This window comes from Clupea harengus, chromosome 4, assembly GCF_900700415.2.
Source record: "Clupea harengus chromosome 4, Ch_v2.0.2, whole genome shotgun sequence".
Lineage (NCBI taxonomy): Eukaryota > Metazoa > Chordata > Actinopteri > Clupeiformes > Clupeidae > Clupea > Clupea harengus.
This window is the reverse complement of record NC_045155.1, coordinates 30,071,249-30,097,102: the sequence shown is the minus strand read 5'-3', so window position 1 is coordinate 30,097,102 and position 25,854 is coordinate 30,071,249. Positions and strand designations below refer to the sequence as shown.

Below are 25,854 nucleotides of genomic sequence, written 5' to 3'. Positions count from 1 at the left end.
ACACGCCAGACGGAGTACCTCTCTCCCACAGACACACACACACACACACACACACGCACACGCACACACACACACATGCCAGACGGAGTACCTCTCTCCCACAGACAGACACACACACACACACACACACACACGCACACGCACACGCACACACACCAGAGGGAGTACCTCTCTCCCACAGACACCACTTTTTTCTCAGCTGCCTGAAATGCCTTGTAAGAATTCCAGCCCTTTTCTTTTGTTACAAGATTACGCAATCTCATAACACAATTATTATTGTCCGCAGAGCTAACCAATCAGAGCACACTGAGCTGATTGGGGAGGGGGCTTAATGACACAGGAGCTCTAACAAAGCGTTTCAGACAGACGGGGAATGTGCAGTATGAGAAAAACAATGTGTTTTGGAGCACTGGAGCACGTACTTCTGTTTCTAGTAAACCACAAAATTGTGAGCACTGAAACTAAGCATAATAGGTCCTCTTTACAGGGAAACACCATACAAACGAAACAAATAGCAGCTAAAACATAATTTACAACATCCAAGTCAGGTGTAAAAAAAATAAGGTAAAATGCAACTCTCACTAAACAATAATGCACAATAAAGTCAGTGGATTTTCCCAGTGGCTTCCCAATATCTAAGGTAGGACAAATCAGAAGTTTGCTATAATTAGAATGGTATCAATATTAGCACTAATAATCGCATTAGGAGTAGTAGCTAATTCTACTAAGTAACCCATCAGAGGTTTAAACTTACGCTCATAAGCTTAGTTTAGCTGATGCAAATGTGCACTGAGTTCATTGGGGCTTAGACTCCAAGGGTTACAGGGAGTTTGGGTGGAAAGACAGGTTTGTGTTCCTTCTGTGTTTATTGGTCCACATATGAACTCAGCCAGATGATGTGACCTAATTCTTAGTTTCTCCAAGTGCTGAAGGTGGGAAGGTGGGACTCTGGAGGGGACTGAAAGTCTTTGGCTAAAAGTACAAGGAAAGGTGGAGGTTAGGGTCACGGCTCACTAAAAAAGCCAGTAGTTGCAGCTTTGTTGGGGTTTATTTTCTATGCGTTTCTAGTTCACATTTTATAAGACTCGTCTCCAGACTGTGAACTCTCACCACAGTGTGGAAATTACATCTGGCCCCGCATAACTACATGTCACCTAATTATTTCTCTCTGCCAGTTTTTCTTTTACTAGAAGTTCCACCTCTACTTAGCACTAAAGAAACTTAGAACGCTGTCTCCTCCACTCCCATCCCCAGAGAGGAGCCGACCCTGAGACGGACCCGTTCCTGGTCTGGGCCCGGTTCGGCCCAGATCCGGCTCCTCTCTGGTCCTCCGTCTAGCGGATGTGGGTCATCTCCTCCAGGAAGGGCGTCTTCATGCAGCCGGTGCAGAGCTGGTCCATCCACAGCGGGGCCTCGTGCTGCAGAGGCGTGCGGCGCGGGTAGAAGGTGTAGGAGAGGTCGTAGTTCAGCAGGCAGCTGACCGAGGCCATGTAGAGGTCGGAGAAGCGACAGAGGCGCCGGGAGAAGTAGGTGGGGTTGTGGCACGTGCGGAAGATGCTCCCAAACTGGGGGTTGAACAGGTTTTTCGTCTTTTGCCTGGAGGAACGAAAGAGTGGAGAGACGTAAGAGGAAAATAAAGGGACCAAAAGGGACCTGCTGCTCTTGTCCAGTGTATGAATCCAGTTCACTTTAATGGACTTGACTGCTACCATCACAGAGAGCACTGTCAAGACATTTCAACTCTAAATTCAAGGAAGTTGGGAGGGGATGTAACAGAATGTCCCTCGTCACCCACCGTAGTTCCTCTCTTTCCTGCATCCATTCAAGGAGTACCTCTTTAGACTCTGGATCCCGATGCAGCTGATTGAAAGAGAGAGAAAGAGATAGAGAGAGGGAGAGAGAGGGGGGTGAGAGAGAAAAAATGACTTTCTGAAACGGTCCAGCCTGAAATCCAATTCTATCAGACAGTGATGATGCACCCCTTTTACGTGAAATGCATTATAATCTCTTAAACCAGAGTGTAACACAGCTGACCTACCTAAATCTGCTACAATCTAGTTTCAGTAACAGAAACAACAGAAATTAAAGATGTCTTTGGTGGAAAATGGTTAAGATGGCTGTAGGTTTTGCCCTGTCCTCCACTCAAACGCATGGACGTGCTTTAGCGGAGCTGAGAAGGCGGGACATAATCTCCTCTCCTCGCCCCCCCCTGCTCACCTGCATGCGCTCCAGGAGGCCAGTGAGGGCCTGCAGCCAGGTGAGGCTCTGGGCGTACTGCTCCGTGCTCACCACCTTGGTCTCCAGCTCCAGCTCTGGGACGATGGCGCCCGTACGCCAGCCATGACGGAGCATCAGGTCCTGGAGAGAAGAGAAGAGAAGAGAAGAGAAGAGAAGAGAAGAGAAGAGGAGAGAAGAGCAGAGAAGAGGAGAGGAGAGGAGAGGAGAGGAGAGGAGAGAAGAGCAGAGAAGAGAAGAGGAGAGAAGAGCAGAGCAGAGCAGAGAAGAGAGAAGAGCAGAGAAGAGAAGAGGAGAGGAGAGGAGAGAAGAGCAGAGCAGAGCAGAGCAGAGAAGAGAGAAGAGCAGAGAAGAGAAGAGAAGAGGAGAGGAGAGAAGAGCAGAGAAGAGAAGAGCAGAGAAGTGCAGAGCAGAGAAGAGAAGAGAAGAGAAGAGGAGAGGAGAGAAGAGCAGAGCAGAGCAGAGCAGAGAAGAGAAGAGAAGAGGAGAGGAGAGGAGAGAAGAGGAGAGGAGAGGAGAGGAGAGGAGAGAAGAGGAGAGAAGAGGAGAGAAGAGAAGAGAAGAGGAGAGAAGAGGAGAGAAGAGCAGAGAAGAGAAGAGCAGAGCAGAGAAGAGAAGAGAAGAGGAGAGAAGAGAAGAGAAGAGCAGAGAAGAGCAGAGCAGAGAAGAGGAGAGGAGAGGAGAGAAGAGAAGAGGAGAGGAGAGGAGAGGAGAGGAGAGGAGAGCAGAGCAGAGCAGAGCAGAGAAGAGAAGAGGAGAGGAGAGGAGAGGAGAGGAGAGGAGAGGAGAGGAGAGGAGAGAAGAGAAGAGAAGAGAAGAGCAGAGAAGAGGAGAGAAGAAAAGAGAAGAGAAGAGCAGAGCAGAGCAGAGCAGAGCATCAGTGATGGGGGTTGGCCCAGTAAGGTTCCACAGTCAGGACCTCATAGATGGAATGTGACTAGTCTTTCACTGTGATGATGTCACATGCATCCTCATCAGGTCTGAGAGTCACATTTACCATTACATGCCTCAGAGCAGCTTAGTCATGGACCCTACCTCTAGTTTCACACGTCAAATCTCCATTCGATTTATAAAAGAGTCTACCATCAAAGTTAGATACAAAGGATGAGAGTAGAGCACACTTTCAGGTCTTTCTGGCCTGAAATCAGTGACCTGTCTTGGGTAAAGTCAGATAATATCTCTCTCTCTCTCCTTCTATATCCTATTGCTAATGCTTATATTGATACTGATAAAGTGGCCATATTACCTACTGTTAATAATATATTACTCATATGGCCTGACATGAGAAGCATGTATTGTGTCCGTCTATATTAATTAATAATATCTATAATCTTGATATGATCTTGAATGACTTGCTGTCTTACCGCCAGATCACTGTAGAGGTGGTCACCAAAATACAGAACTTTGGAGCCACTCCAGCCTGTCAGTCTGAGGAAGTCAAAGAGGTTCCCCTGCAACAGAGCAGAGTCACCGTGAGGTTGATACTTAAAGAGGCAGTGTACACGGAAATGTGTTTTTTGAGCTGTAAATGATATGACTTTATTGTGATGAAATACAACAATGCTGATGTTAATATTGACAAAATTACCATTTTCTATAAAAAAAAAAAAAAAACCTAATTCAGCCTATGGGTTGAAAATGGCTCAACACACCACCTACTGTTTAAAATTATCTAAGGGCGATGCTGACATAGATTCGACCGGTTGGTCTTCATCATGAAGTGTCAGCCCCCCCCCCCCCCAGAACTCAGAGCTAGGGGTGACCTTCCACTTTAATACATGCTCCTTCATAAATGTGTCATCTAAGACCTCTAGACACTGAACTGACCTGTTTGTACACCTGACCTTTATCCAGACTGGTTATTTTGTCCCACTGAAGATCTCCATTGCCATCTAAACGCCTGAACGGCCTGTGACGAGACAAATATGTTGAAGGAGAAGTTCTGACAGTGACCACCAAACACTATTGAGTGGCTGATACCAGCACCGACCCCCGTGACCGCAGCACTTACTTGACACAGTCGTTGAAAAAGTGCGGCTTGTCCGCCTGAACGATGACCACGTCGAAGAACTCTTGCCAGTTTTTGCCAACCATGTACTTCATGCCCTTGTCACTGTAACCAGACAAACGAGTCGATTACAGAAAAATCTGCTAAAAACAAACAGGTTGTCATGTGGCTCAGTGAGACCGGAGAGTGTACAGGGTGTTTTCCAGATGGGGATACATGTGTAGATACAGCTCATCTAAGCCCTGGAAACAGTGGACACTACGCCTGCACAGTAGATGACAAGGCTACACATGCTAGACAGAGGCATGCACTCACACACACAAAGCTGAATGAGCGGTTAGCGTTGAGGAACCGCTTCTTGCCTGGGAGAATCCCAAGTTAAATCTGTTTCAGTGCACTTTATCATGTTCACCTGTCCACTCCTTGGAAACATTTAAATAGCCATTTTGTTGTTTTTATCTATCTATCCATCGATCTATCTATTCATCAAATGACACTCACACAAAGCTGAAGGGGCTGTTAGTGATGAGGAAAAGCTTCTTCCCTTGGCTGACCAGGCGATGCAGGACAGCGTACGTCTCCTCTCCGCTCATGATGTACTTCTCTGGGGTAGGTACACACAGTAATGGTGTCAGGGTTAATGTACCTCTCTGGGGTAGGTACACACAGTGATGGTGTCAGGGTTAATGTACCTCTCTGGGGTAGGTACACACAGTGATGGTGTCAGGGTTAATGTACCTCTCTGGGGTAGGTAGACACAGTAATGGTGTCAGGGTTAATGTACCTCTCTGGGGTAGGTACACACAGTAATGGTGTCAGGGTTAATGTACCTCTCTGGGGTAGGTAGACACAGTAATGGTGTCAGGGTTAATGTACCTCTCTGGGGTAGGTACACACAGTAATGGTGTCAGGGTTAATGTACCTCTCTGGGGTAGGTAGACACAGTAATGGTGTCAGGGTTAATGTACCTCTCTGGGGTAGGTACACACAGTAATGGTGTCAGGGTTAATGTACCTCTCTGGGGTAGGTGCACACAGTGATGGTGTCAGGGTTAATGTACTTCTCTGGGGTAGGTACACACAGTAATGGTGTCAGGGTTAATGTACCTCTCTGGGGTAGGTACACACAGTGATGGTGTCAGGGTTAATGTACCTCTCTGGGGTAGGTACACACAGTAATGGTGTCAGGGTTAATGTACCTCTCTGGGGTAGGTACACACAGTGATGGTGTCAGGGTTAATGTACCTCTCTGGGATAGGTGCACACAGTAATGGTGTCAGGGTTAATGTACCTCTCTGGGGTAGGTACACACAGTGATGGTGTAGAATAGGTACACAGTGATGGTGTCAGGGTTAATGACCAGCGCTGGAGAACTTTACCATCGATAGTAATAAAACAGAGAGGAAGGATGCGTACCCCCAAAAACAGAGGTGCTGACCAGAATAGTGAAAATGTCTAAAACGTGAAGAGCCACATACTCTACTCTAGGATCATGCCAAATCTAATACCAACGTTTCAGCAGCGGCCTCCTTCAGGGTACAACCACTTTTGTCTATGTTCTTATGTCATGTTCTATCTTCTTCTGTTCTTTGGAGAGCACTGGAGAACACACGTGGACGTGCTTGACGGAGGCAGCAGCCGGCTGTATTACAGTTTACATTTTGAAGGAACTCCACTAGATCACCTTTGCAGCCATAGGGCAGGAGGTGTCAGTCATTAAACATGGCAGATCAAGAGACACAGTCTGAAAAGATGGAAGACAGAAAAGACTTAAAGGGAATTCATTTGCTTAGAAGCACTTAGATATTTACCCAAGTCCTGCATGATCCATTTGTACATGTAGCCTTTAATATGCACCATCCCAATAGCTTCCTACACAAAATGTAAAAAAAACAACAGCCTACAGTTAGAATAGAGACATGTTTGCATATAGTAGATGCAGTGGTTTTATACGGTGGCCCAAGGAGGTTTGTCAGAGGACGAAATGCAGTACAAGAGAGTGGGCCTTCAGGCTTTTTGTGTGAGTCGACATGAATCCAGTGCCAAACGACTGGGGGTTATACCCCCTACCAGCCTCCCTGGGCTGATTTGGAAAAGGATAAGGCTTAGTGAAATGTGTCATTTGGCAGAGGACCTGTCCAATCCAATCCAGTTTCCTGTCCAATTTCCTCCCCAGCTGATAAGCAATCACAAAACCTCCAAATAACCCCCCCGCCCCCCACCCCGCCCCCCTGCCGTGTTTCAGGTGCCAAGCAGAGCTTCCCCACTGGCACACGTGTTTACAAAATAAAGCCCCGCCGATAACGGCTCAGTTTCTCAGGAGAAGCAAAGTCAAAATCGGTGTTGGAACGAGGCCCCGTCTGGCCCTGGACCAGCCCTGAAACCGAAGACTGCCGGCTCTGACGCGCGGGTCCTTTTACCCCCGAGACCCAGATGGATGAGGAGCGCCATTGTTAAGCAGCAGCGGCGCGGACTGCAGACGGGCAGTGCAGAGGTTCACCTCTGAGAGGGGTGGAAAGATGACCCTGTTTGGGTGGGAAGCCATCTAACTTCACGAAAGCGCAGAGGCCTGGGAAACCCGATCCTAGCTAACGGGAGAAACACGAGCTACGGAGAGCCTGTGTGTGTGTGTGTGTGTGTGTGTGTGTGTGTGTGTGTGTGTGTGTGTGTGTGTGTGTGTGTGTGTGTGTGTGTGTGTGTGTGTGTGTGTGTGTGTGTGTGTGAGTGTGTGTGTGTGTGTGTGTGGTGTAGCAGGACCCTCACTCACCGACACGTCTCGGTAGAGGTGCACGGGGTCGTACTCGATGTTGCTAGAGATGAAGAAGTCGTTGGCCACGGCCAGCAGGGTCATCTCCGGCAGGGAGAAGACGTCCATGAACTGCTTCACTTTTGGGCCCTGTGTGGATGGGGAGAATCACTGATCAGTGGCCGTCTAGTACATGACTCTTATCAGAGAGTCTCGGAGCTGCACGCACCTGGACAGTGTTTACATTTACATTTACATTTACATTTAGTCATTTAGCAGACGCTTTTGTCCAAAGCGACGTACAAGGGAGAGAACAGTCAAGCTAAGAGCAATAAAAAAGCATGGTGTAACAATAAATACTACTTTACATGAGAATTAGAAAAACAACGACCTAGAAAAAAGGAAAAAGAAGTGCAGGAATGTAACTGCTGAAGTGCAAGTTAAGCGCTAGTCAGGTGCCAGTTAGGAGGGGAGGTGCTCTCTGAAGAGTTGGGTCTTCAAAAGCTTCTTGAAGGTAGAGAGGGACGCCCCTGCTCTGGTAGTACTAGGCAGTTCGTTCCACCAACGTGGAACTACAAATGAAAATAGTCTGGATTGCCGTGCTTGCACGGACGGCAGTGCCAAACGACGCTCACTAGACGAGCGCAGCGTCCTGGGTGTAACATTTGCCCTTACAAGAGCATCTGTTTACAGGCTATTAACTTTCATCCTACAATTATGCATCAAGATTTGGTTTTTGACTACTTCTAGTGCAGTCCATCATCCATTTGTCTTTATTTGCACAATAGGTGTACAATAACACACTGCTTACAGCATTCGTGCACACATGTAGAGAGACATCATAACAGCGGAGATCTGGTGTCTGCACTGGGCTCACAGACAATGTTGTCTTATGTAACATTGTCTTATTATAATATTGTAGTTTGGAAAGGCCATCTGCACAAGGCTTGACACACTGACACATGTCCGACCCTGCAAACTTCTGTTTATTTAATTTCATACTAAACTACAGATAATTATATTATCTGAAAATAACTTCTGTTATTTAATTTCATACCAAACTACAGTAAATTATATTATATGAAAATAACTTCTGTTATTTTATACCAAACTACAGATAACTATATTATATAAAAATAACTTCTGTTATTTTATTTCATACCAAACTACAGATAACTATATTATATAAAAAATAACTTCTGTTATTGAATTCCATACCAAACTACAGTAAATTATATTATATGAAAATATAATTTCCGATGCTTTCGTGTATTTGTACTGTGTAGAAGGTAATTACTTTGTCTGACTTAGAGTTGCATAGAAAGAAAGAGAAAGAGCATGAACTGTGTTTTGGGGCTGAGAATAGCAAAAATATCCCACAGTGCATTTCGCTCACGGGTGCCTTTTTAAGAGGGGAAAAGAATTTGAAAACAATTCACCTGATTAGCAGATCTTTAAACAACACACACTCACACTCACACACACACACACACACACACACACACACACACACACACACACACACACACACACACACACACACACACACACACACACACAACAGGACCCTACCAGACTAGATTAAGGTAATGAGGTGTGATGTTTAGCAGGGACTTTCCTTCCTCCTCAATAACATCCTGTTATGACAGGAAATTACCTTCATCTGAGTGACAGCGTGTTGGCCCATACTTCAAAAGAGAAATAAAACTCAGACACATTTGAGGCGTGAACTGAGACATTTCTGTGACTTTTCTTCTAGAATATAAAACCTTTCAAAAGTACAGCACTGCTGAATTTACAGACTAAATAATATACTATAAAATATATACTATATTATGGCTTATAACTTTATACAGTATATGCTATGATCATTCCCTCCATACTATAATGTATACAGTATATTTTGACAGTACGTAAAGGCCTGACCTTGGTGATGCTTCTTGCTCTACTAGTTGACCTGTTGAGCTATGTAGGTCTATGTAGGGCTATGTTTTTTACTGACTAACAGAGATATGCTCCTGAGTTTGAGCTGTTTGTCTGATACGGGCAAACAAATAATAAACAAAGTCTCCACTTTATGTGAACTGTCCATAGTTTCTAGGGTGTAATAAACACAAAACAGTTTCTTCCCCCTCGCCGTCTCACTACTGAACAGCTAACCCACTGTGGCACTGTGAAATAACCCTGGATCATTATAATAACCACTGTACAATTACTCCCGCAATCATATATATTTTTTTCACCCTTACTGTATAACCGTCATACTCATACCGTCTAACATTTATCCCTGCACTTCTTGGACTCTCCACCTCTTTGCACTATTGTTGTGACTTCTTAGACCGTTGCACTGTTTGTATTGTTTTGTGTTGTGATGTGATGTATATTCTGTGTAAGCACACTGAGAGCCACTTTACCAAGTCAAATTCCTTGTTTGTGCAAACTTACTTGGCCAATAAAACCTGATTCTGATTCTGATTCTAATTGATTATGTTAGTACATTTCATTTCAACATGCACTTGGGGTCAACGGTTAGGGTTAGCAGTGTGTAATAATGTGACAGCACAGGGACCTTGGGGTCAAATGTTAGGGTTAGTGTATAATAACGTGACAGCACAGGGACCTTGGGGTCAAAGGTTAGGGATAGTAGTGTATAATAACGTGACAGCACAGGGACCTTGGGGTCAAAGGTTAGGGTTAGTAGTGTATAATAACGTGACAGCACAGGGACCTTGCCATAGAAGCCACTGTCGGTGTTCAGTGGGACGTGATGGGTCCCTTTATAAAGCTCCAGCACCTCCTCATCAGGGACGGGCCTCAGGCCTCTGCAGAACAAAACAGAGCCCATTACTTCATGTTCATGTCATTCATACTGTGATGTAAATACAAATGCATTCGTAAATATTACTATACTGTTTGCTATGCTACAAATGATGCTGCAGTACCACACAGTGCATACAGAGTATACAGCCCCTTTCTAAATCCTGCTATGAGTTCTCCCAGGTGTCTGTCAGAGTGACTGTGTGACTACACACGGGTTTTACTACAAGTGTGGTACTGACCGATAAACCGTTCCTAGCTGGATATAGTGGAAGGCATCTATCTTCATCAGAAGACCCTGGAAAAAAAACAGCAAGCATAAAAATGTGTGTGTGTGTTTGTGAGTGTGTGAGTTTATATTAAAGTAAATGTATGTCATGAAATGTTTTACCAGATAAAGTCTACACAGAATATTAAGCGTACCTTCTGAATATCATAGTGAAGCCCCCGAGTGGCAAAGTTGGGAATGTAATCATATTTTCTGATGCCCTCAGGGTACTGAAACAACACACACATTCAAATGTCCCATTGTTCTCAAGGGCATCAGGTCCACACAAATATTTTACATGATGGGTTAAAAATGTGGGTGCAAATGTATGGAGAGAGTGTATTAATTATTAGGCACAGTCAAAACTTTATATGAAATACTACAATATAAGACTATAAAGCATCAAATAAAATCAAATAAAATCAAATAAAATCAATGATGGCCTGTAAATAATAAGCACAGAACATCACTGCCCCACAGCTGCTTATCCTACTACATGATGTGTGTGTGTCTGTGTGAGTGTAAGTCTGCGAGAATGAGTGTAAGTGTGTGTGAGTGTGTTTTTAGGTCTGCTAATCAGGTGAAGTGTATTCAAATTCTGTGTGTGTGTGTGTGTATATAAACTCCACCTTGTAGTGCTCGATGAGGAAGTCTCGTGCGGTGGTGTAGATCTTTGAGTCGAGAGCGTTGGAGTAGAGGGCCAGTGTGTAGTCGTAATCGAAGCCGTAGATGTCCACCTCGGCCAGGCTCACCTCGTTGTTGGCGTAGATGGCGGAGGAGTTGAGCAGCGTGCACACGCCAGGAGGGATCAGATCTACAGGCGGGTGTGGAGAAGTTCACCAACATGACCGTTGACTAAATCACGATACTATTACTCACGTTTTGGTCTGACCACTATCAGAGCCGTAGCTACACCATTTGCCACTGGGACCACAGCTGTGCCACAGACATCACATGACTTAAATACATACATACATTACTGATATGATTACATCACTTATACCTCTGAGGCACCTAGCTTGTGCAGCTGGAAAAGGACTTTCGTCCGAAATATTCTGGTTTTTGAGGTAACCTTTCCCCCTCTCTCTTAAGTGATCTCTGTTTATTATAATTCCATTGAGGTATTTGAATGGACCATCCCAACATTCCGAAGTTCGATATTTCTTCATTATAAAGAAATATCAGACCTCCGAACGTTGGGGTGGCCCATTCGGATCAACGGAACTGTTTGCAACATTCTGAGGAGCCGTATAATAAGTAAGGGATAATGTATAGTCCGCCGGACAGTACAGGAATATAAATCCTGATGGGCAGAAGGGTACTGTCCATCCTGTCGGGATTTATTTTCCTATACGGACCGGTGGACTATACATTATCCCTCTCACGCAGCCTCTTCCATCCATACATGCTGTGATCTGTCTGTGTTTGGGATATAGGCCTAGTTATCCTGCTGAGTGGGTCAAACATGAACACATAACAAACAACCAACTGCTGGCATCTGTACCAGGGCCAGACCTAGAACGACACCAGTGAGGGTGGAGCTTGGGAGGAGGCACACTTGTAGCTACTGTGCTATTCTCTGTGCAGCAATGTTCAACACGCAATTTTAGTTGAGGGAGCGCCATCTTAGTTTGGGAGGGCAATGTACCCTTATGTAGAGTTTCACTGACTAAGTGGTGCTGCTTTTCTTTCTTTCTTTCTTTCTACTTCCCTCTCTCTCTCCCTCTCTCTCCCTTTCCTCCTGGAGGAGATTAGCGCAGCTGTCCCCCGCAGGGTCAGAGGGAACTGACGCAGTGGTGGGAGCCAGACAGGATTAAGGCAGAGTCATTTAAAAAAAAAAGAGAGAGAGAGAGAGAAATTACAAAACACCACAGAGGGCCCCAATCGGAGTCAGTCCGATCTCAGTTCATGGGTCGGGCCCAGTGGAAGAAAGAGGGGGTCCTCCTGAGCTCTCTCTCTCCCCAGGAGAAGGACCTGGGCCAAACATGTCAGTTTCAAAGTGTTACGCAACTCAGGGTTTAAAAACTGGACTCACATCTTCATTATTCATTCAGCTCCTGCACCCTCATACTCTATTTGATAAAGGCTCCTAATAAGATATTGCATTGTTTGTACTTTGTGAAATAAGAGCCACTTATACTTTACATTCATAATTTCTTTCTGACAACTGGGTGACTTTGTTAACATGTAAAGTTCTACGAGTGGTATTTTTAGCAACAGCAAATACGTTCTTGCTGAGTAATCACAACAAAACAAACACAGATTGAGATTAAAGAGGGTCACGGTCCGTTTCCAAATCCGTCGCCAGAAAACCACTGGAAGATGACCAAGCTTTAGAAAGTGGGGCATGGATGCACACAGCTCAGGGAACAACTGGATTCATGTCAATTTGCTGTAGTTTGCCTGTGGCATGTAGTTACAACAGCATACACATGGAGGGTGGGGGGAAGCGTCGAGGCTACATGTGGCTAAATTACTGCGCTTAATTAATGCAATTAATCGATTTATAGGGGTTCACCTCTCACTTGAGATGATTTAAGTGATTTGTGGGTTTAACAAGAACACACTTGATGCAAAGAAAAATGTACGGTGCGAAATAGTAGACTAGTGATGGTTTCAGAGATGTTTGAGGCTGCCTCTACCCTTTAAAAGGATGTCAACACTGCACTACTGTTGACCTTTGGAAAGCATAAATTGACCCGATTTATTTCAGTATTAAGGATGTTGGAATCTATAATCTCTTCATGAAGCTCTACAACTCCAAATACCCCGACCCATACGTTTCCCCTAATCGAAGTGAACGCGTGATAGGCTACATACCATGTACCAGACGTTTCATCTCACTGTATCTTGCCCACAGGTAGGTCTTCTGGTCCACTTTGAGGGCGGTTGAAGAGTAGGACCTTCCGGACAAGGTCAGCGTCTCCTCGGTGCGCTTCTTGCCGCCTACCTGGTGCCTGTGCGCGGCGGGGGAGGTCGGAGAAGCCGAAGTACATGGCTTAGATTTGCCCTCTTGATTACTCACACCGCAGGACGAACATTTACTGTAATTCTGAAGTTTTAAGGACCTGGCAAGAGGTGGTGTCCTGTTGCCACTTTGCAGAAGAACACGACCGAGGATTCCAGCAGTTTTGTAAGACATTCTAGAACTTCATATTAACTTTGCAGATCATGAGAGAAACCCGGAGGCGGTCAGATAAAGTGTGAAAGCCCCGACTCTTCAGCATTTGGTGATCGCAATCTCTCCTAGACCATCGGTATTTTCAATTTTAAAACCCCGCCTCCAGAAAAAAAATAGACCCACATGCCACATCAATTGTCAAACCGGGAATATTCAACAGATGGCATTATGCAACTGCGACCGTCAGAAATAAGCAAAAACAACTCGCATTATCCTATCCTGGTTCAGCGTGCACACATAAAGATGTGATTTAAACACCAACAGCACTACACACAAAAAACAAGTCATACAAGGAGCAGATAGACATTATGTAACTTTATTTTTTCCAAGACACTAAATATTCAGCTCACAAATCAAATTCAGGGAGGACAAAACCGTAATATCTTTTAACGAGCCATCTTTTCCCCCCCAGAGTTCCACCTTAATAATAAAATGTACCAAAGCGAATCAGAGGATAAAAACGTTTTACAGTTAGAGGACGTTTGAGACAAGCGTCACATATTTTACACACACAAATAACACAGGTAGAGGTTGAAGTTAACAGCCTATGAAACCCCTTTAGTACACGGCCATTTACGTCAAGCAGCAACATAGAATCGGTCTTCCATTCAATGACAACATTGGTTAACTGAATCAACGGCAAGCGAACTGTTTTGGAGTGTGTGAGGACGCCAGACTCCCATACTCTGAAAAGAAAGGGGGCTCTCTGGTTTTTACTCCTACTTGTGCTTTGGCTATGAGCACGGGCTTCCTACACGCGCGTCAACGGGACACAGCGGGCATTAAACCGGTTAATCATCTTCATGCCGCGAACACATGATTGGGGCGACAAATTGAGCACTTCCAAAGTTTCACGTCAGGGGTCAGGGGCAGTGTCAACATGACCTAGCACAAATAAATTGAACAATTTATTTTTATCTCAATTTATCTTTACAAAAAAAAAAAAAAAAAAGTATTCTAAAACATTCCCAACTTTCAGAAATACTGCAATACTTTCAACAAACAAAATATGTTTGTTTTTTTTTTTCCTAAGGAGGAAAAAAAGAAATCAATTGAAACTGCAAATAATCAAAATTAAGGCACTATTCTCATAACCTAGTTCTGTTGCATGATTCTTTTTCCACACTAAAATGAACGTTTCAATGAAATGTCTTTGTAACTTCGGTGTGAAAAATAAAAAATGACTTTGCTGAAATTTCTAGCTGTAGAGCCAAACCATGATGCTAGAAAAGCCCTGACACACACACACACACACACACACACACACACTTCAGGCGTAAGGGACCATGATAGGAAGTCTAACAGTCCACAGGTGTGTGCTTGGTGGTCCCCGGGTGACCTGGGTTCGAGGCGGCCGTGGGGCTGTGCATAGTTGGGAGTTGGGCTGTGGCTGTTGCGTCTCCTGTATTTCCTGAATGACTTGACTGGTCACCGAACCTGAGGAGGGCACATCTCTCGGAGACGGCTGTGATGGGGGGACCTCCTCTCAGAGGGCGCCTGAACAGGGCTGAGGGCCCAAAGAGTCTTTAATCGATGGGCCACAGCAGTGCACAGCAGTCACAGAGGGAGGGAGCTGGCCATTTGAATGGTCACATATTGTAAACAAAACTAGACAAAAAATTAAATAAAACAATAAACCAAAGTGTTTGTTTTTTTGTTGTCGTTGTTTTTCAGTGATCCACCCAACACAGCAGGGCCTTACCCTGTGAGTGTGTCTGTGTGAGTGTCTGTGAGTGTGTGTGAGTGTGTGTCTGTGCAAGGGTCCCTCACACAGGCGAGTAACACAGTGACAGTGAACAGGCCCAACACATGCTACATGCCAGCACAGTGTAGAATACAGCACAGTCTCAAGCCAAACTTCATTTGTGTTATTTAACATGATTATTTTTACAGCTCTTCTTTCTTTCTTTCTTTCTTTCTTTCTTTTTCCTCTTCACTTCAATAACCGAGGCATCTTGCCTTTCGGTAATTATTAAAAGGCTAATACTGTACAAAAAAACACCAACAAACAAACAAAACAAAACACAGTCCATCAGCTCAAGTCCGATGCCTAAAACGTTTTGGTCTGAAGAGTGGTTTCCAGGTGCAAGTCAATGCCCTTGGATTCTGATGGTTGAAGGCAAGATATGGAATGGATTGGTTTTGAGTCCTGAAGGGAAAGTAAATGGTGGCAACCTCATCCATGGCATGACGGCATGCCTCTTTCTCGCTCTCCCTCTTTCTCTCTCTGCATGCACGTACAACCCAGATAGAAGGAAAGAATGACAGACTGAAAGGAAGACAGAAAAAAGAAAGAAAGAAAGAAAGAAAATGAGACAAAAAGATAAACAAAAAGAAGGCAGAATGGTAGAAAGACAAAGACAACAGAGAGAAAGAAAGAAAACCAGGCCAGACATGAAGAAAGGCCAGTTTGTGAGAGAAAGAAAGAAAAGTGGGTTTGACGGAGGAGAAGAGAGGTCCCGGTGAACGCTGGTGAGGTCTGTTGGGCCTGAGATGCAGAGGGTCTGAGGAGGAGGGGAAGGGGTCACATGAGGGTGTGATGAGGTCGACATGAACGTTCCCCATGTAGGACCCAGGTGGAGGAGAAAGATGGAGGTTGACATGAACGTTCCCCAACACACGAGCCAGGTGGAGGTGAGAGAGATGGAGGTCGACATGAACGTTCCCCAACACACGAGCCAGGTGGAGGTGAGAGAGATGGAGGTCGACATGAACGTTCCCCATGTAGGACCCATGTGGAGGTGAGAAAGATGGAGGCCGACATTCACGTTCCTCACACACGAGCCAGGTTGGAGAAGAGGGGTGGGGGGATGGGGGGGGATGAAGACCTTTCACCGCTGCAGAGACAACCAGAGAGAAACTCATCAATGGAAGAGAAACAACATGGGACACCGGTCAAAGGTCAAAGTTCATGGAGAAACAGAGGAGAGTTGCTTGCTATGAGAGTACATAACTGTTAACATCAACAAATATTACTGCCAAATACAGCACTACATACTGTAAAAATACTGGAGTTGAAAATTCCTCATGTTATGTGCTTGGATAGGAAATGTGCGATTAGGAGCTACTAATAAATCTGTAATATATTTACAAACATTTGAAATACTAAAATATAAATCTTTGAAAATCTGTGGCAGTGAACATTTGCTGAAAGTCAACCTATCAAGCCCAGGGATAGTGACGAATTATTACCAACTTGGTGATCGATTAAAGACAGGGGTAACCTGTCTAATAGGAACAGAACCTTATTGTCAGCGGTAGGTCCGTTTACAGCACCTCAGTGCCACAAGTTTATTATTATTATTTATTATTATTAGTCATTATCAGCTTCTGGATCGACTAGCGGTTTGGCTCAGAACGCTGCCGCCCGGGGGGCACTTTGTGAGATGGACGGTGATTGGTTGACTGCTCAGCACGGCGGCTCTGATTGGTCCAGCCGTAAGAGCGGGAGTTGGAGCCCTCGATATATTGGGTTCCACTGAGAGAGGCGCCTGTTCGAACGAACCGCCCACTCCTGCTAGAAACCGCCGCCTCCCGCTCCTTATTGGACAAACCGTTGGCAAAAGGCACTCTAAGGCACTGCGTGATTGGTGAAGAAGGGGAAAGGGTGGGGCTTGCCACGGTGGTCGAGACAGAGGTTGTCGTTTCTAAAGTTCTAGATTTAGAAACGTTTATTTTGGACGGCCTTCCCTGAACTAGACCTGGTGACGTACGAGACGTCACGGCACTTCTCTGCGCTGGCTTCACCGCTCCATGCGATTGCTTATTGACCACAGCGACATCCCAGGACAAGGCTACATTTTCTGCAGAGCGCGAGTGCGAGGCCTTGGGTTTGGCCGCAGGAAGCGAGGTGCGACGCTCTTTAATGAACGTGCCATTACGAGACGGCCCCGCCCGCTTCCCCGCCTCCATCCTGCCTGCCCCTGTGGGCGGGGCCACAGTCTGAAACGGACCCAGCCCGCTCGAGGAGGCGACCGACTCTGCTCCAGAGCCGAGGCGACGCACGAAGGTGGCGTCCCGCGCTAACGGGCCGGAGCTTAGGCTCTGTGTGGAGGTGGAGGTGGACGGCTGTGGGACCAGAGACGAGGAAGAGGAAGGGGAAGAGAATGAAGAGGACGAGGAGGAGGAGGAAGATGATGATGTGCGATAATGGGCTCTTACTGGGCTGCCGTGCAGGCTGCGGGAGATGACCCGGAAGTGGCTGCCCATGCTCTGGGGGCCAGCGGGGGTCATGAAGACGGGGCTGGAGCGGGGGCTGGAGCGGAGGGGGCTGCGGGGGGCGCGGCCAGACTTGGTGCCCAGCTGCTTGGCGCGGGAGCGGCGCGGGCTGCTGCTCCCCCCGATCCCGCTGCCGTTGCTGATGGGCGAGATGGGCACCTCCAGGTCCTCCAGCCGCTGCGTCAGAGCCAGCTTCTGCTGGATGGCCATGCGCAGGAGAGAGTTCAGAGTCCGCTTCTCGTCCTCCGCCGCCGCCAGCTGACGCTGCATCTCATCCAGCTGCGTCACGTACTGATCACACCTGAGAGAGAGAGAGAGACAGAGAGAGAGAGAGAGAGAGAGAGACAGAGAGAGAGAGAGAGAGAGAGAGAGAGAGAGAGAGAGAGAAAGAGAAAGAGAGAGAGAGAGAGAGAGAGAGAGAGGGAGAAAAAGAGGGGGAGAGAGAAAGAGAGAGAGAGAGAGACAGAGAGAGACAGAGGGAGAAAAAGAGGGGGAGAGAGAAGAACAAAGAAGGGAGAAGGGATGAGAGAGACCAAGAGAAACAGGAATCCATAACATAGTTTAACCAGGTGAATTAAGTTGGATCATTCCTAGATGCCCTCACATAGTAGTTGCACTGTGTGACCACAACACTGTAGTTCATGTAACTGTCCACAAGGTGGTGCTGCACACACGGCCAAATCTAAGCCTGTTTAGCTCTACAGTCACCTTATGTCATACATCTGAAAACTGAACTAAAGGTCTAGGGGCCCCTGAGAGACAGACAGACAGACAGACAGACAGACAGACAGACACAGAGAAGCAGATTTATGTGTAATGTGTGTTGATGGGGAACATGATTATTGATTAATGATTATTAGGGCTGGCCACAGCATTGGCTCTATGTCTGAGGATCCCAGTCGCGCCCAGCCCCCCCCCCCTGTAATACCTGCCATTCCTGCTCCCACTGGTGGGCGGGCTTACATAACCAGACTCTACGATCACCGACGATCAACATCAGTGCGATCACTAAGAGGAGAAGTGGTGGTGGTGGTGATGTCAGACCTTAAGTATGGCTTTCTATGTCCCCTCTCTCTTTCTCACCCTGAAACACACACACTCACTGTCCTTCCATATCTCTCTCTCTCATTCTCTCATTCTCCCTGACTATCTTAGTCTCTCAAAAGACTCTCACACAGACACACACACACACACACCTAAGTCTTGTTGAAACCTTGCATGCTGGTGGACCCAAATCCCCCTCCTCGTGTGTGCTACAGGTGACACAGCCATGGGGACGTGGACATGCAACCCCTCCCCCACAACACTGGTACATTGCATTATCCCCCTATTGACACACACACACACACACACACACACACACACACACACACACACACACACACACACACACACACACACACACACACACACACACACTTAACAAGAAGACAATACCAGAGTGGACCATTAATCCATCAAAAAAAGTTATCTCTATCCATCCACCTCCCTACCTATTTATAGAGTACATATCTAATAATATATTTCTATTTACCCATCCATTCATCCATTCATCCATCCATCCATCAGTTGTCTTAGGCATATCGCTAGTTATACCAAAGGTAAATCTGATTTAATGACACAATAATTCCCTTCGTAACTGACCAATCAGATCATTCCAGAGAGAGCCTTGGCTGGGCCACAGGCTGACCAATCAGATCATTCCAGAGAGAGCCTTGGCTGGGGCAGAGGCTGACCAATCAGATCATTCCAGAGAGAGCCTTGGCTGGGCCACAGGCTGACCAATCAGATCATTCCAGAGAGAGCCTTGGCTGGGCCACAGGCTGACCAATCAGATCATTCCAGAGAGAGCCTTGGCTGGGCCACAGGCTGACCAATCAGATCATTCCAGAGAGAGCCTTGGCTGGGCCACAGGCTGACCAATCAGATCATTCCAGAGAGAGCCTTGGCTGGGCCACAGGCCTCCCCTCCCCTCCCCCCACACGGGTGTCATCACCTCCGGCTCCAGAGCTGGTCTTCTTTAGCTTCAGCTTTAAGGCCAGATTAGCCAGGACTAACCAGCACCGCCTGACATCTGACCTTCCAACTCTGATCTTGTGGTGCCACTTTGGCAGGGCCTTCTCTCTTGAAGGGAATGCGTGTTCTATGTTCTATGTTCTAAGATGTACTGCAATCCTGAAGAAACTAAAATGTCCTCCCCTGTATGCATGTCATACGCATGTACGGAATGTACAGATGTACAGAATGTACAGAAATGAGAATAAAGGTGTGAGTGATTGCTGCTTGCTGATTCTCACCAAACAAACAAACCAGTGAATCCCTGCCTGACATTTAACCTTTGCCCCCTGACCCATGATGCCACACCAGACGCTCTCCTCACCTGGGGACAGGTGTTAGGTGGTGTGTGTGTGTGTGTGTGTGTGTGTGTGTGGGCCACAAGCCTGGGAGCGTGCTGCTAGTGAGGCTAATCTGCACGTGAGCAGAGATTGAGATTGCAGCAGAGAGACCAAGGCAATAGTGCTAATCTGATTACCACTTTTATTTCCGCACTCCCACGCTTCTAGCCTATACTGCCCACGCAGAGGCCCGGCAGCCTGGCATCTTCTGCTCTCAGAGGGCAGTACCCGCAGAGCCTCACCCAGTCTGGCCTGATCATGCTTACTCGCCTCACTCACTCGGACACACACACACACACACACACACACACACACACACACACACACACACACACACACACACACACACAGTGTCCCACACTTGACAATCTCACAGGTCTTCCTCTCCATTTCACACTCTGTCCCCCCACATTTTGCCCCCCACTATCATCCAACAGTCCCTTTCAGCAGTATGCAGATGGGACTGCTCAAGGATTTACACTCATGTACATTTCTGAGGATGCATATTAATGAACTTTTTGGAGGGTTACATCATATTCTTATCTACATGCTGCTCACAACTTATTACTGAACAACCCCCTCCAATCTATTCTCTTCATTTCTGCCATAGTAACTCTTAAGATATATATGGAGGTGGATGATGCTGATGGTAATCCAGGCCACCGTTCTGACGCACTGCCATAATCTACACAGATTACACCTAACTCCTCTCACTACTACTCATTCTCTACGGTGAAATCAACCTGATGCCGAATAAAAACAGAATCCAACTTCCTACGAGGAGTTACTGGTGCCTACATTTAGAGTTACTGGTGAATCACAAAAATAAATTGGACTAAAAATATCAGGGCAATCCTTCATTATAATGCCACAAGACATTGAGTTAGGGAAATGTAAATGTTATTCAAGCCAGTGTTCATTTTAAAGTCTCCACGTGCCCTGACTTGAATCATTCATCGTGTGCACGGACCAGAAGTGCATCGCTCTGGCCTGAGGGGTACTTTGGAACAGATCAAGGAACATTGGAGGTATTCAGAGCGGAAACATGCGCTTCAGAAACACGCCCAGGCGGGCAGCTGCCCTGGAGTTCCAGGGGATCCAGAATGCCCCGTATGCCACACAGAGTAGACTGGCATGGATGCCACGTGCAGTGGACGGGCATGGATGGCACAGCTGCTGGGTGGGGTAGGGGTGGGAGTGGCCGAGACCTTAGCTTTCAACACTTTTATGGCATCAGAGAGGCCTGTGCTCTGTTTTTACTCTGAGACAAATCACACAGACAGAGAGAAGAAGAGGGGGTGCAGGCAGAGAGAGAGAGAGGGGGGGGAGGGAGAGAGAGAGCGAGAGAGAGAGAGGCAGAGAGAGAAAGGGGAAGGGTGGGGGGGCTTCACAATGAGACTACCAAGCACAAATCAAAAGTAGAACCTAGGGGTGGATTTTCAAGCGTGACCTGACCAGCATCCACAGCTCTATGGCATCCCATCAGGGGGCAGGCTAAAAGAGATGTCATTCTAGTCATGAGTGAGTGAGTGAAGAAAAGAAAGAAAGACAGAAAGAAAGAAGTTGACCCAGAGCGAATGAGAGAGAATAAAAGAAAATGCCTGGAGTGAAAAAGAGAGAGAAAGAAGGAGAGGGAAGAGGAGAAAAAGTAGCCTAATATGGAAGAAGATGATAAAGATGATGAAGTGTATCAGTAAAGGGGATTTGGAAACTGGTGAAATCACAGGAGGAAGAGTGGGGATCCTCTCATCACTTAATGACTCTGAGCTCGGGGAGATTTTGTCACCTGAGTCTGTGTGCTGATCAGAGCAGCGTGTGACTCATTAACACCCACTGGGCCTTGATACTGACACACACACACTGACACACACACACACACGTGCTCATTAACACCCACTGGGCCTTAATACTGACACTTAGACACACACACACACACACACACACACACACACACACACGCGTGCACACACAGATACGTGTGCACACACACACAACGTTAATGCTTCTGGGGGTCAGACACACAGAGCTGCTTACCGGGCCTGTCTGGCTGCTATCTCTACACACACACACGCAACCACACACACGCAACCACACACACACACACACACACACACACACACACACACACACACACACACACACTATCTCTCCCAGGGCCTTAATGCTGAGGGGTCAGACAGAGAGCTGCTTATGGGGCGCGTCTTTCCGCTGCATTAGGAGACGCCATGTGAAGACCAGAGTGAAAACAAAGGATTTGAAGGCAGACGCGCGTGGAGACGCCGCTGAGGACGAGCACAGGGGACTGAGGACGAGCACAGGGGACAGAGAGACGCCACTGAGGACGAGCACAGGGGACAGAGAGACGCCACTGAGGACGAGCACAGGGGACAGAGAGACGCCACTGAGGAAGAGACTCATCCCTGTGGTGGCCAGATCTGATCCCAAAACAGGTTAGATCACTCACGCAAGTGGGGGTTGGACATCAACCACCAGCAGTTACCAGAAAAATACACACACACAGGCACCCACACACACACACACACACACACACACACACACAAACACATTTCCACTTGTACTACAGGGTTGATACTATACTCTCACAGAATCCATATATGTGTGTGTGTGTGTGTGTGTGTGTGTGTGTGTGTGTGTGTGTGTGTGTGTGTGTGTGTTATAGAGCACCTGGAGACCCTATACTCTCACTGAATCCATAGTGTGTGGTGTGCGTGCGCTAACCTGCTAGCGAACATGACGCGCAGAGAGGAGAAGGTGGCAGCGTCCTCCTTCAGGGCTTTGAGCTCGTTGCGGAGCTTGACCATGGTCTCGGACACCATGGCCTTCTCCGTCTCGTACTTCGTCTTCAGGTTGTTCAGGGCCAACTCCGCTGTCTGAGGACCAGTAGATGGAGAAATAAACAAATAAACAACAAATATTTATCATCTAGCAAATACAAACAACCCCACACACACACACTACGAGGTGTGGCAATTAAATAATGAGACTTATACAAGTTCTTCATTACAACTGAATGACAGCTTTAATGTCCTTATCTAATGGCCACACCTTGTATGATCAGCGCATTCAGAAAGGGTTCAGAGCTCTTCACTTTTCACAATTTGTTATAATGCAGCCTTATGCTAAAATCATTTACATTTATTTTCTTCCATCAATCTACACTCAATACCCCATAATGATTTTGGGGGATTTATTTGAAAAGAAATTCAGCCTTTAAAAAAAGCATTCAGACCCTTTACTCAGTCCTCGGCTGTACTCGCTGCCTAAGGTGCTTCAGCTTTGAGTCTTCTTGGGTGTGACGCGACAAGCTTTGCCAACCTAAATTTGGGGGTTTTCTGTCATTCTTCCCTGCAGATCCAGTCAGCTCAGATCAGATCAGATCAGCTCGGTCAGTGGACAGCCATTTTCCGGTCTCTCCAGAGATGTTCGACTGGGTTCAATTCTGGGCTCTGGCTGGGCCACTCGAGGACATTCACAGAACTGTCCCTAACCCACCCCTGCGCTGTCTTGGCTGTGTGCTTGGGCTTTGCCCTCATATGCACTGCCAGCTGTGACCCAGGTGTGTGCCTTTCCAAATCATGCCCAGTCTACTGAATTGACCAGAGGTGCACTCCCATCCAGGCAGAGAAATGTGTCAATCAAGAGAAATGGGAGGCACCGGAGTTATATTTCAAGTGTCAGATCAAGGAGTCTGTTTATGTGAATATGCAAAATTTCAAAACTTCTGTTTTTTTCCTTATCTTTAATGGGTATTGAGTGTAGATTGATGAGGAAAAAATGAATTGTAATGATTTTAGCTGCAATATAAAATGTGAAACGTGTGGAGGGGTCTGAGTACTTCCTGAATGAACTGCACATCTCATGTTAGTACATACGACTTACAAACCCTAACCTTTAAGCAATACTACTTTTTTACTACTTTTGGCATCATCTTCAAATAAATACTGATGCAATATGGTCATGTGAAGAACAAATAAACACTTGTGTCGTTCCCACCAGCCGTGCAGACTATGCACTATGCACTTCTGTGGTTTGGGTTGGAACACCCCGTGAAAAACGTAATAAAAGCCTTCAAAGCACCACATCGCCAACAACAATATCCCCAAAAGACGTCAGTTAGCATATTAGCAGTTAGCATATTAGCAGTGAGCATATTAGCAAGCTTTTATCAGTGGCAGCTGGGCTGTTGGGTGTGTTTGCTTTTTATGTAGCTATGCCCAGTGATGTCGTCGTCAGATGGCCAGTGCCTGTGATGCGGATCTGACCGCAATTGGGCACGGATCCCGCAGTGTGTGTGATATACCTGCAGAGACCCTCTCCTTAATGCAGTGTGTGTGATATACCTGCAGAGACCCTCTCCTTACTGCAGTGTGTGTGATATACCTGCAGAAACCCTCTCCTTACTGCAGTGCGTGTGATCTACCTGCAGAGACCCTCTCCTTAATGCAGTGTGTGTGATCTACCTGCAGAGACCCTCTCCTTAATGCAGTGTGTATGATCTACCTGCAGAGACCCTCTCCTTACTGCTGCCCAAATTCTACTCTGCTAATAACACATATGGTATGCCAACCCATTTAGCCGTAATATAAACGAACGCCATCATTGACATAGTTTCCTGCTTCACTGCTCTGCTTATCCTTATAATAGTGACCGTGTAAACAGTGTCCTCATAAGGCTTCTACAGCCTACCTTGAAAGCTGGCGCGCTCTCCATTTTTAACTGCTATTAATTCTGTGTATTTCACATATAGACCTTCTTTTATGTTGCATGGAATAATGTATGTATCGTGTACATATGCCGCATGTGTGCTAGTATGTTTCATCCTGTGATGCGTACATGAATTCATCTGTGTCCTCCTGATTCTCTTTCTCCTTCTCTCCTCCCTCCCCTCCCTTCTGCCCCCCTCCCTCCCTCCCTCTACCATCTCTCTACCTGGCCGGCATGGCCTTTGAGCGCAGGTTCTGCTCAAGGATTCTTACTGTTAAAAGGGAGTCTTTCCCGGCCCCTGGTTGCCTTACTGCTCTAGAGGGGTCAGGTTCAGACTCTGGGCTCTGTAAAGCACCTAGAGACAATATCAATTGCGATTGGCGCTATTGAATTAAAATTGAATGGGATTTAATTGAATTGAATTGAATATCTGTTCCGGTGTCTAGTCTAAAACAGCTATATATATATATATATAGCAGCTGACAAACTCCATAATGCTTCTTTAACCACAAGATCAAATCCATTTCGTAATATAATTCTCCTAATATAACAGTTTATCAATGAAGTAGTGAACACATTATTCCTCAGAACACTGCCGGTAAAATTGGGCAGTGTTTTGTTACTGAATGCGCGGTTGCTATTATCATTATGAGTAATAGCTAGCAGGGTGCACTTCTAACCCAGTGCTGGGCTCCTCTGAAGCAAAGCTGCACACATGAGAAAGGTTAAGCAAACTTTACCTAAATGTGAGCGAATGAGAGCAAGAAAAAAAAAAAGCTTCCGGAAAGTAAATTTCACTGTTAAGATGTTTTTTTCCCCTCATCTTCCTCTAGTAAGCCATTAGCACGACCATGACGCAGGCAGAGAAGACTTCCAACTACTCTTAAAGATTAAGATTTCATATAATGCTAATCTCGCCAGCGGTTCGTGTTCATGTTTGGAGGAAGTAGAGGTTTGTAATAAGCCTTTGAGAGCCTGCAGAGATATAAGTCAGATGTAAACCTAGAACAGAAGGTTGGCCTTCTGCTAACTTCCCCCTTCCTCCAGGTTTCTCGCATGCTTGGCGCCGCTCACGCTTAGAAGGTGACGTGAGGCCCGGGATGGGATTGAGCTTCACCTCAGGCGAGGCTTCTCCCGAGCTTACAGGTTCAGTTACAGAAACACCACACCACTCACGAGCAGGTAGACACATAGAACCTCCATTTCAGCGGGTGATGGCGAGAGGGAGAGGTGTCATCCAATCACCATGCACTGCTGGTGG

The 25,854-nt window shown here is 46.4% G+C and overlaps 2 protein-coding genes across 2 annotated transcripts in view; both read right to left on the bottom strand.

Annotated features, from left to right (window-relative positions):
* Positions 1-151: 151 nt before the first annotated feature.
* LOC105893630 (5'-nucleotidase domain-containing protein 2-like) lies at positions 152-15,571 on the bottom strand. Its single transcript, XM_012820071.3, has 14 exons — positions 12,894-15,571; positions 10,703-10,887; positions 10,229-10,303; positions 10,048-10,103; positions 9,717-9,810; positions 7,010-7,138; positions 6,054-6,114; positions 4,745-4,847; positions 4,247-4,348; positions 4,063-4,144; positions 3,600-3,686; positions 2,218-2,358; positions 1,796-1,860; positions 152-1,596 (listed from the first exon to the last, which is right to left on the bottom strand). Exons 1-14 carry the CDS (start codon positions 13,213-13,215, stop codon positions 1,335-1,337), a joined length of 1,764 nt encoding a protein of 587 aa, XP_012675525.2. The 5' UTR covers positions 13,216-15,571; the 3' UTR covers positions 152-1,334.
* A 35-nt stretch (positions 15,572-15,606) lies between these two features.
* Positions 15,607-25,854, bottom strand: part of zgc:162200 (uncharacterized protein LOC558638 homolog) — a 28,924-nt gene continuing 18,676 nt past the window's right edge. The window contains exons 8-10 of the mRNA XM_031566991.2: positions 22,608-22,759; positions 17,416-17,773; positions 15,607-16,091 (exon numbers count right to left, since the gene is read on the bottom strand). Of these exons, the coding sequence (XP_031422851.1) occupies positions 16,086-16,091; positions 17,416-17,773; positions 22,608-22,759 (516 nt within the window). The 3' untranslated portion in view covers positions 15,607-16,085. The remainder of the gene's footprint in view (positions 16,092-17,415; positions 17,774-22,607; positions 22,760-25,854) is intronic.

Bases quoted from the DNA above. Each gene is read 5' to 3' on its own strand.
- LOC105893630 (XM_012820071.3), bottom strand. From the start codon at position 13,215: ATGTCTTACAAAACTGCTGGAATCCTCGGTCGTGTTCTTCTGCAAAGT. The intron at 10,104-10,228 runs GTACGCTTAATA...TTTTTTTTCCAG, and splicing joins TTCACTATGATATTCAGAAG to GGTCTTCTGATGAAGATAGA. The intron at 4,145-4,246 runs GTAAGTGCTGCG...GTCTCGTCACAG, and splicing joins TTTTTCAACGACTGTGTCAA to GCCGTTCAGGCGTTTAGATG.